At 54.1% G+C, this 14,200-nt stretch overlaps 7 protein-coding genes across 7 annotated transcripts; 4 read left to right on the forward strand and 3 right to left on the reverse strand.

The window, feature by feature from the left end:
* Nucleotides 1-225: 225 nt before the first annotated feature.
* On the forward strand, nt 226-958 carry K489DRAFT_409995 (histone-fold-containing protein; the record flags this gene model as incomplete). The annotated part of the gene is made up of 3 exons (XM_033607653.1): nt 226-241; nt 299-387; nt 635-958. 3 exons carry the CDS (start codon nt 226-228, stop codon nt 956-958), a joined length of 429 nt encoding a protein of 142 aa, XP_033459922.1.
* Nucleotides 959-1,211: 253 nt separating this feature from the next.
* K489DRAFT_219480 (PDT-domain-containing protein) lies at nt 1,212-3,203 on the reverse strand. The gene has a single exon (XM_033599719.1). It carries the CDS (start codon nt 2,818-2,820, stop codon nt 1,507-1,509), a length of 1,314 nt encoding a protein of 437 aa, XP_033459923.1. The 5' UTR covers nt 2,821-3,203; the 3' UTR covers nt 1,212-1,506.
* Nucleotides 3,204-3,586: 383 nt separating this feature from the next.
* On the reverse strand, nt 3,587-5,701 carry K489DRAFT_388767 (uncharacterized protein; the record flags this gene model as incomplete). Its single annotated transcript, XM_033606446.1, has 1 exon — nt 3,587-5,701. The coding sequence occupies one exon, from the start codon at nt 5,699-5,701 to the stop codon at nt 3,587-3,589; it is 2,115 nt and encodes a 704-aa protein (XP_033459924.1).
* Nucleotides 5,702-7,693: 1,992 nt separating this feature from the next.
* On the forward strand, nt 7,694-7,937 carry K489DRAFT_380278 (uncharacterized protein). Its single transcript, XM_033604847.1, has one exon. It carries the CDS (start codon nt 7,704-7,706, stop codon nt 7,905-7,907), a length of 204 nt encoding a protein of 67 aa, XP_033459925.1. The 5' UTR covers nt 7,694-7,703; the 3' UTR covers nt 7,908-7,937.
* A 714-nt stretch (nt 7,938-8,651) lies between these two features.
* Nucleotides 8,652-10,807, forward strand: K489DRAFT_380279 (eukaryotic peptide chain release factor subunit 1). Its single transcript, XM_033604848.1, has 2 exons — nt 8,652-10,304; nt 10,386-10,807. The coding sequence occupies exons 1-2, from the start codon at nt 8,999-9,001 to the stop codon at nt 10,388-10,390; spliced, it is 1,311 nt and encodes a 436-aa protein (XP_033459926.1). The 5' UTR covers nt 8,652-8,998; the 3' UTR covers nt 10,391-10,807.
* Nucleotides 10,808-11,469: 662 nt separating this feature from the next.
* Nucleotides 11,470-13,236, reverse strand: K489DRAFT_424721 (uncharacterized protein; the record flags this gene model as incomplete). The annotated part of the gene is made up of 2 exons (XM_033608272.1): nt 12,994-13,236; nt 11,470-12,483 (listed from the first exon to the last, which is right to left on the reverse strand). The coding sequence occupies exons 1-2, from the start codon at nt 13,105-13,107 to the stop codon at nt 11,470-11,472; spliced, it is 1,128 nt and encodes a 375-aa protein (XP_033459927.1). The 5' UTR covers nt 13,108-13,236.
* K489DRAFT_380281 (uncharacterized protein) lies at nt 13,057-14,154 on the forward strand. Its single transcript, XM_033604849.1, has one exon. It carries the CDS (start codon nt 13,334-13,336, stop codon nt 14,036-14,038), a length of 705 nt encoding a protein of 234 aa, XP_033459928.1. The 5' UTR covers nt 13,057-13,333; the 3' UTR covers nt 14,039-14,154.
* The last annotated feature ends 46 nt before the right edge of the window (nt 14,155-14,200 follow it).

Consider the following 14,200-nt stretch of genomic DNA (forward strand, 5'->3'; position numbering starts at 1 on the left):
GTGCTTTCCATCGCTAGAAGCCCTAAGGCTGGACGCGCCATTTCCACAAAGAAGTCACAACATCCACCACCATCCACCACCAACCACCATCACTACATCACTCGACTTCGCGCCGCTCATCGATACTGCTGCCTCCACGCCCACAACAACTTTCGTATCGCCACATCTCAGCGACATATTGCTTTCGACAATCTCAACATCAAACCACCACTTCAGGCATTTATAATGGCAGGAGGCAAGGGTATGACGTGGCGCATCGTGGCTTGACGTATTGGGACAAATTCTGATGATGTTGCAGGCAAGACTGGTGGTAAGACCGGCGGAAAAGCTGGCGGCGACAACTCGGGCAAATCGCAAAAATCGCACTCAGCAAAGGCTGGTCTACAGGTGGGTTTCACATCTTCATTTCGCGATACCTCTGGGCTCGTGATTGCGACAGCATGCCGCGATCGCGTGCGACGACGCGATGCTTCTCGCTCTCGGAAAGATGATCTATGCGCGCTCCATATTTTTCATGTTTGTCGCGCAGTACGCGCAAGCATACGCGTGCGCCTGCATCGCAAACATTGCGCGAACACGATCGATTGATTTTTTCGAGATGATACCTGAACTAACCCCAATCTTTGATCATTAGTTCCCTTGCGGTCGTGTCAAGCGTTTTCTCAAGTCGCAGACCCAGAACAAGATGCGCGTCGGTGCCAAAGCCGCTGTCTACGTCACCGCAGTTCTCGAATACCTGACCGCCGAAGTGCTCGAGTTGGCTGGCAACGCAGCCAAGGATCTCAAAGTCAAACGTATCACTCCTCGCCACCTTCAGCTCGCCATTCGCGGAGACGAAGAGCTCGACACCCTCATCCGCGCCACCATCGCCTTTGGTGGTGTCCTACCACACATCAACCGCGCACTCCTGCTTAAGGTCGAGCAGAAGAAGGGAAAGAAGGCGCCGGCAGATTTGTAAAGCAGGACATCGAGTCGGATAGGATGAATGGTCGCCGGTAGCCTCAAGAAACGGAACCGGTGGCGGCGGCACGGATGGCGCAAATGAATGGCCTCGAATCACCCAGAGACTGGGTTATGATGATGCGTCTCCACGATGGGTCGTGACGCATGGCTTACAGTGACGGAAAGCGGCGGATGCAGTCTGGCTCTCGCACTTGTAGCCGTGCTGTGCATGTTGAGGGGATGGTGACCGCCATGCTTTGTCAGGTGCGAGGCTTAAGGCGGCAGCGGCAGCGGCGGAGGAATGGCGTCAATGATGGTATGGGTCTGCTTTGTGTGAATTCGTTGATACCGAAGAGTTCTTGGAACTCGATGCTTCCCGAAAGACAATCCAAAAAAATCCGTAAAAAATCGCGAAAATTCTTCGACATTCAATTTTCGTTTTCCTCGCCTCTCGTCACGTTGCATCGGCCACCCATCCGACTTCGCCCGACCCCTTTCGTCGCGAACTTGAACGCGTTTGATACTCGCTTTCCGGACTGCCATATCGATCTTCCTTCCCAGGCATCACGCATCAAGTCGATCCTCCCACGTGCCCAGCCATCGGAGACTCTCCACCAGATCACTCAAACTCTCCGGCGCCCCATCCTGCCCCCCTCCCCCGAAAGAGCTCTGCAGACCTGCTTGTTCCGATGATGGGACGAGTAAGGCTTGTAGATCGTGATCAGGGACATCCTCGCTTTCACCCTCGCCGTTGCTACTGTTAGTCGGATGAACACCTTGCTTTGCTTCGCCGGGGGGAGTTCCTTCCCGCCGAAGGAGCTCGACGAGATATGTGTATTCCCATGGTTTCCTTTTCCTCGCCGTGTCCGCGGGGTAGGAGGGGCTATCGACGATAGGTGTGGTGGTAGAGGTGAATGCCGGGCTCGGTCGGGAGTGCACTTTGGTGATTTCGTAGGGCGCGGGCGTCCGCTGCTGCCCATCGCCGGATCCCCGGCATGAACGCTGTTGCGAGAGGAATGTGAGAATCGGGAGGATTCCCGTATCGCGGGATGGAGCCTTGGATTTCGGGATAAAGGAGAGCAATGTCGTGGACGTAGACGGTCGCTCGAGGACCTGTGGTGCTTGATTTTGTTGTGATTCCGCGCTCCGGTTCGCCGAGTCCTTCTTGTCTCTTCGCCGCCTCAACACCAGAAACCTTGTTGTGTTCCCCACGGGATCGTCCACGATGTTCTTCGCCAGCACATCCAACCCGCTGGTCGTCGCGGCCAGAACATTTGCTACCGCTGCTGAGGCCCCTGAGGTGTCCTCCGCTGCTATGTCCGCTGCGCGAGAGGTCGAGGAGGTATCATGTCGAGTCGCGTGCGAGAGATGCGTGGAGAGGAAAATTGTGCATTGGCCCCAGGCTTGTGGGTGGGAGTAGAGATGTTGGATGTGAGCATAGGGTGATTCTTCATTTCGTTGTTGCCCGCCCTGTCCTTGTTGCTGGGTTGCTGGCGGTCGTCGTCCGAGGAGACAGTGTTGGACAGGCACATAGACTTCTCCCACGATCAGTAGATCGCGACTCGCGCCTTCGCCGTGGGCGAGCAGGTCCAAGGTGGCGGCGACGGCGCCATTGGTCGAGTTCTCGTAGGGTACTACGCCATAGGCAGCGCGGGAGTCTCGAACGGCATCAACGACGGCCGCGATGCTAGGTTCGGGGACGAGGTCAAATTTGTCGTCGTGGTCTGGACCATTGGGGTTGTTACTTTCTGGAGAGAAGTAGGAGAGGGCTGCTTGGTGGGTGTAGGTTGCTCGAGGACCGAGGAAGGCTACGATGGACTGTGTTGATGTTTGTGTTGGTGGAGCTGCTTCTGCAGTGGCTTGTTTTTGTTCGGCCATTATGCGAGGCTCGAAGGGTCTTGCTTCTTGTTACTTGCAGGAGTATTCCTATGCCGGCCTCCGAGTCGTGCTGCAATCGGGCTGATGCTTGGCTGAACTTGAACAAAGCCTGGTTGTGTTTACGCTCTTCAATCAAGCTTTCGACAAAAGGACCAGTCACGCGAGACGCTCATTGGTGCTCAGTGACGCCAATACCGTCGAAGAGCGTCGGAATTCCAGATCGCAAATTATCTTCCCAGGACGTCGTGAATACACTACGGAGTTGAGCGATCTCGGACCCTCAAATAATTGTCCGACCCTTACTTTCTCTGATGACTGGAATTTGGAGGTAAACTGCGAGCGGGTGACGAGCGACAACACTCGGCGATCGATGAGTAGACTTTGATACATCGTGATTGCAATGGCAATGTGCTGACGTGCACAGGAGACTCTTTCAGCATTACAGGAATTCAGAGAACAGATTACCATTTCGAATTAATCACGCTTGCAAAAGCCGAGGAAGTATCAATGCAGGAAAAAGGAAGAGCTCCCTCCGTTGTTCGCCGACGCTCAGAAAGCAACACTCAAACCCAGAATGCATGTGCTATCCAACCAAACCAAAAACGCAAACGACATCGCTCTGGGAAGTCTAAGTAATGCTGTTGCTATGTGCTGCAATCGTAACATGGATGCATACCTGATCGGATACCAAAACTCAAAACGTGATATGAATGCCATAAAAAAGAGGCGCACATGTAGTCGACGATCCTTCGCATCAACCGGCCAATCAATCCAGACCCAATGCCTCCCTCGGTGCGCATGTGAAGCCCACGCTGACCACGGCCAGCACCGTACTGACCGTGATGAGCGCCCAGTCACCCGTCTTCCTCCAAGGACTCAATTCCTTGCCGAAGAGGCGAAGGTGGAACGCACAAGGTAGGATCAAACAGATGGCGAAGCACGCCAGACTGCCGATCAAGCTCATTAGCCGATCGAAATCCGGGATCAAAATCGCTACAACCACAAACGTCGCACAGCAGGCTGCGCGCACGAAGAGTCGGAGGAGGCCGCGGGTCAGCCCGCCAAGGCCATGAGTTCCTGGCGCGATTCCCATTGCTTGAGGACTTAAACCCAGGGTGAGTTCTAGAGTGGAGTAAATCGGACGGGCGTTGAGGGGAGCCTTTGTCAACGGAATGACGGCCAAGGCGACGACAATAATGGCCGATAGCGCAGGAGGATAGCCCGAGCTCACCACTCCAGTAACAGGATCCGGACCACCCGCGGTGGCGAGGAGAATGTTGCGGGTGATTTCATCCTTGACATTGGTGCCGAACATGAGGAATCCTGCGACGGCCATGGCAAGGTCCAAGGTGAAGGTGAAGCTGTAGGAGACGTTGACGGCCTTGTGGTACTTGTACGGGTGCCGCATGTCGCGGTAGATGTTGGGGAACACACTGTGGCCGCCCCAAGGCGCCATCATTATACCCCAAGAGATGGGTAGCGCGGCCCAGTGCTGCGGGAAGAGATGTGTGGGCGCCGGCTGCCAAAGGCTGCCCGGTTGACCTGCGGGTTGGATGAGACCGTCGCTGATGACCGCGAGGACGATACCGAGACAAGCGACAATGCCGAGAATACTGGTATAGGAGAGCCAGCGCAGGGGTACGAAGCAGAGTGGTACCAAAATGACACCGAATAGCATCTTCCACGCATCGAGAGTGAGGCCTGCGGAGGGTAAGAGCGCACTCAGGGAATCGGCGAAAAGCACGACTAGAGCGACACAAGCGCCCAGTAGTTCCAGAATGAACAGTATAGAGACACCGACGCGAGCCCAAGGTCCAAAGGAGACGAACGCGAGGTCTGCAAAGGTAATGAGACTGCCGTCAACGTCTGCACATTTGGCGAGCAACTTGGCCGTGTAGCAGGTAGTCAGCGCCGCGAAGCAGAAGAACAAGATGCCCAGAACCCAACCGCTGTAGTTCATGGCGAGCGGGAGAGCAAGGATGCCCACGCCGATGAGAGTATTGACGCTGTTGCAGACGGTCTGCGGAAGCGTTGATTGACCAACTACCACGTTCACCACCTTGCCGTCCTCTTCCTCAATCTGACGGATCAGCAGCGGTGCATTGGCCTTGTCATCATCCTGTGCTGGTGCTGCACCCGCGATGGCCGCGTTCACAGTGCGCTGTTGCTGTTGACGAAACAATCGTCCGGCGTGTCTCATCGATGACTCGTTCACGCGTGCCGATAGTGAGCCCCACGTGCTGCCATAGCTTCCTCCGAAAGGTGACTGAAGCGATGGCTCAATTGTGAAGATGTTCTCGTCCTGCGGGTGTGAACTCCTGTCGCGACCCAACAGAGTGTCATTCTCTGTAGGAGCAACGGAAACGTCGTCGTCGATGGCATCATCATCACCAGCTGTCTGTCCGCTACGCAACGCATGCCGTAGCATTGATCGGTGGCCCTTGGGTGTGTTGTCCATATTACCACCATCCTCCTCATCAAATCCACCTGTAGGAATCTCATCGTCGTCGGCCAATCGAAAGCTCGGCCGTACTGGTGTGATCTCGTAGAAGCCTGCGGCACGTTGCCATGAACGAGCGAAATTGTCGATGCTGTTCACTCCACCGGCTTGACGGAGTGCTTCGAGGCGGACGGCCATGGAGGATCGTCGGCGACGGAGTTCGTGATTGCCATCGGTACCAGGCGGAGCGTAGGGGTTGAGGTGGCTAGACTCGGAGTCATGCTGGTGGTGAGAAGGTCGCTCGGCATCGGGATCGAACTGAATGCGTTGATGTGAGACTTGACTGGACTCTGGAGATCGTTGGCGAGATGCGGGAGTGCTACCGTTGATGCTGTTGTCAGAAGAGACCCAACCAGCAGGGAGTTGTTGCCGTCCAGGCATTTTGTCGATGTGCCTGTGGGAGAGTTGAGGATGGGCGACGGTCGTCAGAGGCAGTCGAGCGAAGGATGCCCGCGTCAATAATCACAATGAATATGCCAATGACGAGCCGAGCCTCAAGGACGTGGGCGAGGACGCCGGGGAGCAAGGCCAAGATGGCCGACTCGGGAGATGCACAGTATTATTATAATCCAGGTTCCATCCACCAAACCAGCCCCAAGAAGTCGAAACCCGCGGCGACGTCGAAGAAATCACGCAAAAGGGAGTCGGCCGTGGCGGGGAAGCTCGTTACCGGCGGCGGCTGTGAGGATCACCCATGTGACCCAAAAAATATCAGCAGTGGAGCAAAGTGCGGTACGCGCGAGTGACAAGCGGGAAGAGATGAACCAGCTTGGATCCTGTTGTGGAAAGTGCAGGCAAGGAGCAGGATGAAGGGTGGTGGTGGCAGAGAGGACCCACGGAAAGAAGAGATCAGCGCCCCCCGGAGATGGGAGCGATGCTGATATACCGGTGCGGTGATGGTGGTGGTTTGTGAAAGTGGCACTGGTTGGTTGGAGTGGTGGAGTCTGAGCGTAAGACTAAAGATATGTGGGAAATGTGTTTAACGTTCTGGTCCTCATTGATGATGCTCACAGTCCAACACGGATGATGGGAGTCTCGAGCGATGGAAGATATCCTCAGACAAACAGACAACGCTGGCGATTGCTTCTCCCACGCGCCCTGCAATGTGTGGACGCTGTACACACCTGCTCGTCGCCGGAGTAGGCAGACTCTTCTGGATACTGTGATTGAGAAGGCGTGGTGTTTTTTGTGATATTACGGTCCACAGGTAAATTGGTGCTGGTGTCTAGTGGTGGTGGCGGCGGTTATGAGCTTGTGGTTAGCGGCGTCCAACGGTCGGTGGATGGACGTGGTCGGCGGCGCGTGTGAAAAAGAAAGAGAGTCGATGCCCTTCTTGAAATGATACTACGCGGTGATGGTAATGTTATTACATATGGAAAGGTGAGTAGATTATCTTATCGAAGGTGAAGCCATTCTGCCTCTTCGTGGAGCACCGCATGAAGGACGAGGACGTTATCGTCACCACCCACCTGTGTGGTGTTGATAGCTATCCGTGATCACATTGGAAGTGACATGCGTACAGTCGGGTGCTTTATCACAGTACATACAGCCCTCACTGTTAAACACCACGTAGGTAGGTAGCCTGGAGGAATGTACAGGAATACATACATAAATGACTACGATATACGCATACATACAGTAGCTGCAGGATCGCCGATAACCGCGATGACGCCAATAATCATCATCCTGGTCGATTCTGCCTTTTCCCAATGAGTTCTTATCGGAGATATTGACAACACCGCTTGTGTAATACAGTGAGAGCCACTGGGCACCAACCTTTCCTCACCAATCCCTCTGTCGTCGATCGTGACCAAGGGCGGTGGATGCAGTGATGCTGACGACGACCATGGATGAGTTCCCAGCGGTTGCTGTTGGATTTTAGCGCGAAACTTGGCCTCTGTTCATCACCGAGAGCGCGATTGCATGTGGCCCGGGTCCACACGTGCTCGGGAGGAGGCGAAAGAATACCTAGGTAGATTTGATTTCAAGCGTGTGAAGACGAGATGAAATCACGCCTCTCATTCCATTTCATCTCATCCTCCGCCACTTGTAAAAGGGAGCACCAGCCTCACCTCTACAACGAACGATCATCTTTGCCATCTGCGAACGGTTGTCGTACTCGAGTCACCAAAATGGGTGAGCTCCGCTATGCGGACTACCGACCGCCTGCATGCGACTAATGCACCTTGTCGAGCACATGGGCACAAAAGATACTGTCCACAGCGTACAGGGAGAGTCATCGTTACCAGTTCACAGTGCATGCACTCCAGATGGACGTATCGTCATGGGGTATCCATCTACTGTAGCTCACTGCCGATTGCTTACATGACGGCAACCCGTGCACGACAAGCAAATCCGATATCCTCTCCTCCGTTCGACGAGAATGTCACCCCGCTCAGATGCCTATTGCGATGGTAGAAATAATATCTGCTTGGTCTCGGTATTCTCGGACAGTGTTGCGAGTCTCGATGCGGTGTGGATTCGGCTCGCACAACTCTTGGATTCACAGTGCATGCATACGGGATCTCGCGATGCGATGTGTGCAATGCAGCAATCCTGCAGAGGCGCACTCGCACGGCAGATGTGAAGTTTGACGAGGATTGTTCCTGATCCGGGCCGATACGAAATATCTATTATCTGAGCCAGTGTCTGTCTCCGCCTCCGTGTGTCTGTCTTTCGAAAGACACAACCCACTGCTTTTCGACCCCGCGTACGTAATCGTCCTACATGTCCACCATGGAACCCACAACCCTAAGCCACGAAATCGCCCGGGGGCTTCCAATCGCTACATGTTGCGAACAATGTAATCATCATCCCCGAGATTGTACAGTGTCAGCGGCGTGGACCATCGCCAACGAGCTCTGACTTCGCGAACCTGTTTTGCGCAGCCTGTTAATACCGTGAGCGTACCTTTATTCCCCGGCGGTTGAAGACCAGGGGAATAATAAAGACCCGTAGGATCATCAGCGCTGTGCTCGCTGTAGATTATGACCACAAAAACACACGAAGTGATGGGACTAAGAAATGACGAGGAGTCTTCGCGTACAACAACTCTTGTGATACATGGCTGAGGGAACTCGAAACTATTCATACAGTATCGTTGTGACGACCTTCAAAAATAAAAAGTTGTTGCGCCGTCCATATCACCGCCAGCGACAATCACATAACCGAGAGCCAGGATGAAATAATTATTCACTCTGTGCGATTTGTGGAGGAAACCCGCGGGAGTTGATTTTGCCTGGCCGCACACGAGAAATACTGTACATGGACGGGAAATTTCCCACAGGACTCTGACGTGGCTGCTGTCCTGTGCGTTGGGTTGTGCTTTGGACACAATTTGGTCATCATCTCACACCTGGGCACGTATTCAACCCCGCCACCACCTGACTCGCTCGTTGCTGCCCACTTCCAAAAATTTGCCAATCCCGAACGGCAGGACGGCCACCGACTCCACTCCGCCCGCTCCGTGTCTGAACTCTTCGTCATCTTCTTTCAACTCTCGGTCTCTCAAGCGTCTCTTCGTCAGTTCCTTTCGTCCACGTCGCCATTGTCCGACATCCTCTTCTGACGACGACTGAATTCACCGTCAGCATACCGCGCCTCGGTTGCCGCATAACCACTCGCCGCTAAAAGATCTAAACAAGGGCGCGTGCTCCACGCCCCACCAACACCGCAAGCATGTCGGCGATCCCACAGGGAGGAGATGCGGACAAGAACATCGAGATGTGGAAGGTGAAGAAGCTGGTCAAGCGTCTCGAGGCCGCTCGCGGAAACGGAACATCTATGATCAGTCTCATCATTCCACCAAAGGATCAAGTCTCGCGAGCGGCAAAGATGTTGGCTGAAGAATTCGGTACCGCATCCAACATCAAATCGCGTGTCAATCGCTTGTCCGTCTTGTCCGCCATCACATCCACCCAGCAGCGTCTCAAGCTTTACAGCAAGGTGCCGCCGAATGGCCTGGTCGTCTACTGTGGTGAAATCATCACCAGCGAAGGCAAGGAAAGGAAGATTAACATTGATTTCGAGCCATTCAAGCCCATCAACACTTCGCTCTACCTCTGCGACAACAAGTTCCACACCGAAGCACTGAGCGAGTTGCTCGAGTCGGATCAAAAATTCGGCTTCATCATCATGGACGGAAACGGGGCTTTGTTCGGCACCTTGTCTGGAAACACCCGTGACGTGGTGCATAAGTTCAGTGTCGATTTGCCCAAGAAGCACGGTCGTGGTGGTCAGTCTGCCCTGCGTTTTGCTCGTCTGCGTGAAGAGAAGCGTCACAACTACGTCCGAAAAGTATCCGAGCACGCAGTGCAGAACTTCATCACCAACGACAAGGTCAACGTCGCTGGTCTGATTCTTGCGGGTTCCGCCGATTTCAAGAACGATCTGAACCAGTCCGACATGTTCGACCAACGTTTGCAAACCAAGGTCATCAAGGTCGTCGATGTCAGCTACGGAGGCGAAAACGGCTTTAACCAAGCCATCGAATTGGCTGCCGAAACCCTCAGCAACGTCAAGTTCATCCAAGAGAAGAAGCTCATCAACCGTTACTTCGACGAGATCAGCCAGGACACCGGCAAGGTTTGTTACGGTATCGATGATACACTCAAGGCGCTTGAGGCCGGTGCTGCCGAGACTCTCATCGTCTTTGAGAACTTGGAAATTACTCGCTGGGAACTCAAGTCGTCTGACAACACCACTGTCATCCTCAACACTACGAAGCAGCAGGAGACCGGTGACCGTGCTCTCTTCATGGACAAGGAGACGGGACAGGAAATGGAGATCATCGAACAGATGCCCTTCCTTGAGTGGATCGCTGAGAAATACCGTGACTTTGGTGCCACGTTGGAGTTCGTTTCCGACCGATCCTCCGAGGGCAACCAGTTCGTCTTGGGCTTTGGTGGTATCGGTGCCATTCTGCGATACAAGCTGAACTTTGAACAATTGGCTGACGATGACGACGAGGATGAGTTCTATGATGGTATGTCACACTCACGCTCTTGCCAAGGGCAATTCCGCACGATAACACTCTTGATTCCTTTCGCTGACACGCTCCTTACAGATTGACAATATGACTCCCTCCATCAATCTGGCCCTGCCGCCTTCACGACTTATGAATCTACGACTAAATTGACGAACCTGAAAAGTCATGCGAAGGCTCAGGCCAGCACGGCGTCTGCTTCGACGTCAAAGACCGTGCCTGCACCGGCCGGCGCTCACGACAATTTGCAAGACGCACTCCACGCCTCTGCGCCTCACAATCCTGCGCGAGATGCTGCTGCACGTCGCCTGGCCGCCGTCACAATTTCACGTACGGCCTCGAGCGAACATGAGTCGAGTCCGGCCCCAGGGGGTGCAGACGTGGACTGCCTCGTGCCGGAGAACACGCAGTTGACAAGCACCGGATCCTCGACAATGACAGCAGCCAATCGGACCAAGACCTTTTTGGCCCGCGAAAGAATCGCTTGGGAGCATCGACCAAAGGTGAGCTTCTTGTGCTTCTTTAGAAGTCGTTCGCAAGATCCCGTTTCAATGTACTGACATTTTTCCCACAGACTTCTTCTCCTCTTCGAAGTGTGGTTACGGTGTGATATGCCTGAAGTTGTAACTGTGCCGTTTTGAAAATCGGGCAGTCTTGGAAAGCTGCGGAAACGAGTGTGGTGGTGAGGCAGGCGAAAAGGAGGTTCAATTGAATCTCGCTAAGATGTATGTCTCCGTGCCTCTTCGCTTGGGTCGCCGCGCGAAAGCTGTCGTGACCAGCGACTGAGATGGCGAAGGCGATATGTATGCATGACGGCAGGGCATTGTTACATCCGATCAGGGCGTCCACGCTCGGAGAAGCATGTAGCTGTTCCCGAAATTCATCCGCTTAGCCCTCATTCAAGGCGTCGATTTCACGTCGATTTCCGACTGAAATTAGGCCTTTGAGGCTGGGAAGTATTGCTGATTATCAAAATGGTTGACCTTGCCTCCCATTCTGCCGGCGCGCGCTTGAAACTCGGGACGATTTGCATTAACGGCTCGAGATGACCATCCCCACCGAATATCGTAGACCCGAGAATCTCCCCGAACGCAACCAGCGAACAGACCTAGAGCACACATACCCTGGGCAAAACCCACCGCGCGGGTCCATTCCACTCTACGATTTACCTCCGTCTCCTCCGTTCCGTCTTCACAGTCCCTCTGACCGCCATGCCACCTTCCTTCTTCAACGCCCAGACCTCCCACTTCCCCTCCCCAATCCTCGCACCTTGGAAAGTGATGTCCTCCCCGATATATAGTGGCGCGAGGTTGCGGTAGGACATGTTCGTGATGATATCCTCTTCTCCCTCCCCTTGTTGAAGTTTTGATGGATTGTTGGCTTCCGAGTCCAGATGTCGCTGCAGCAGCGTGCTCATGAAAACGAACGTCAGCGGCCCGTGCACGAGGAGGTCCTTGTGGCCCTCGATCTCTTGGGCGTACCGCGGGTCCAGGTGGATCGCGTGGCCGTTGAAAGTCAGCGCGGAGAAGCGGAAGAGGAGTTGGGGCGTTGGCGTGAGAGTGTGGGTATATGTCGGTGTATGCTGGGGCTTGGGTAATTGCCGCGGTGGCGGAGAGCTGGGATCTGATGCGTCGGGAGAGGTCTTCGGGCTCGCGTTTGCCCGCATGAAGACGATATTGCGTGTCTCAACGATGGAACTCGGTCCGAAGTCTTCCCCGCGGTCGCGCCAGAGCCGTTGGCGCACACGGTGTTGAAGGTTGGTCAGGAGATGTGAGTCGGCGTTGCCCGAGAGGGATTCACTGGCGATCTTGGCGCTTTGCTGGAGTTCGCTTTCTGTCGCCTTCGCAATGCGGCGCTCGACTTCGACGAAGACTTTCTCGTCCGGCGCATTGCCCTTGATGGTTGCGGAGCGGATGAACTCGGCGCATACGGCACGGGAACCGTCCATTAGGAGCGGCTCATCCGGGTTCCATTGCACGCGGGCTCCGGCCCACATACGTCGAACGAAAGGCTCGCCGGGACTCTGATCCGGTAATGTGCCATCTGGGAGAAGCGCTTGCGCGCGAAGTGTTGGTTCAAAGTAGCAGAGGTGGTGCGCGATCGGGAGTCGTCGCGCAAGGACGCTGGGGGTGGGGAGCGATGGTGGCGAAGAGTCGGGGAGAAAATCCGAAAGTGTTGTCTCCAAGCGATAGCTATTCTGCGAATGCAAATCTTCAAATATTGGAGCAATCTCGCGCTTTGGCAGCGATGTTGTGAGAAGGCTAAATGTGGAGGTGTGGCGAATGGACGAGGCTCGAGCGACAGCACTCATGAGCCTCGGAACCACTCGGTATTGCAGTGCAGAAAACATTGTCAGAGCTGGGCGACGAGGTGCAGAATCGCGATTGAGTCGCTTGATTGGTCAATTGCAGTTTGAGATACTTTGAGGCCTGTTTTGATTTGTTTGTCCGAAGCCTCCTATCATGTCAAGCACACGAAGGGCGCAGCAAGTGCCCAGGGACCCAGGTGAGTTCAAGTCGACCGCCGGGAGTTTGGCGCATCAGCATCGGGCCGCCGCTTCGGCCGGGCGGATTTCGTTCAAGCACGGCAAATTGTTTTTGGCGGCCGCTAGTTCGGAAGTCTGGCAGCTTCAATGGATGCTGAACATGGACGTACACACCACAAGTGTGTGACAAAGTTGTAAACTTACGATCTCTACAAAGGATGAGACACCAGGAGCATAAATGTAAGCACATTGATCTTCCACTCTCGACGAGTACTCCACGCAGATCTCGCCAAGTGCCAAGGTTCGCAGCTGGAGCATTGCTGACGCTGCTCATGCCGATGGCCCGGTGAATGCTTGGAATCATGCTTTGTCGTCCTCGTTGGTCGATTCTCATGTACGGATATTAAGAGCAGCTCTGCAACCTGTGCTTGACCATCTTTCAACTCTGATCTAAACGCCGAATTTTCTCTCCAACCGTAAGGTTTTCTTCTCGCCGTTCATCGAACCCAGCAGAGGTCGCCTTCAAAAGGCAAGCTTTACGCAAATGGCGAGCATACATAGTGGCCTTCAGGTCGTTCCAACACCAGATTACTCTCTACCGCAACCTGAGGACCCAGACCGATTGCTGCCAGAGTTTGACAAGCACCACAATTTTCAATATACGCCGGTTTCTAGCCGAATCTGGAGTGAATCTGATTACCCGGTCAAACAATCACCACCACTACAAGCTCGTATCTTCGGCATGACGCCGCTGGTATGGACTATCCTTGTCGCTTCAATCACAGCCATGATCGTCGGCGCCGCAGTGGGAGCCGGTTTGGGAACTCGGCTTCATGAGGTCCCCGATCACTGCGACAAATCACCGTTGCCATTGTCTGAGGTTGATACAGCTGGTCTGTTGCTAAACTACACTGTCGCCAGGCCGCAAGAGATCTACAACGTGACCGATCCCTGCACCGCAGCGCGCACCGGACAATTCATCGCAGCCAATGGTGGCGCATGGACCACGGATTGTGATAAAGGCTGGACAGGCGGAGACGTGGCCAACATCTGGGCGTATGCATACGAGGAGTGTATCAACGCCTGCGCAAGCATCAATTACCGACTCAAGTCGAACAATAGATGTATAAGAATCCAGTGGGTCAAGAATTTCGCGAGTGCACCCATGTTCGGAAATTGCTTTCTCAAAGACAACCACTCGACACCCATCACAAACGATCAAGGTTGGATTTCGGCGCAATTGAATTGAATCGGGTATTGGGTATGGAACCGATCGTGTTGATGGGCGATGAATGGGGTTATGTGATGATAATTAATGATTCAATAGATGAGATATTTGAAGAACGCATAGTGAATATATTCTTGTTACATCAAGCTCATATTATCTCGCGCAACAGCAGCATCTGTTTGT

The sequence above is a fragment of the Dissoconium aciculare genome (genome assembly GCF_010015565.1).
Source record: "Dissoconium aciculare CBS 342.82 unplaced genomic scaffold K489scaffold_6, whole genome shotgun sequence".
NCBI classification, from domain to species: domain Eukaryota; kingdom Fungi; phylum Ascomycota; class Dothideomycetes; order Mycosphaerellales; family Dissoconiaceae; genus Dissoconium; species Dissoconium aciculare.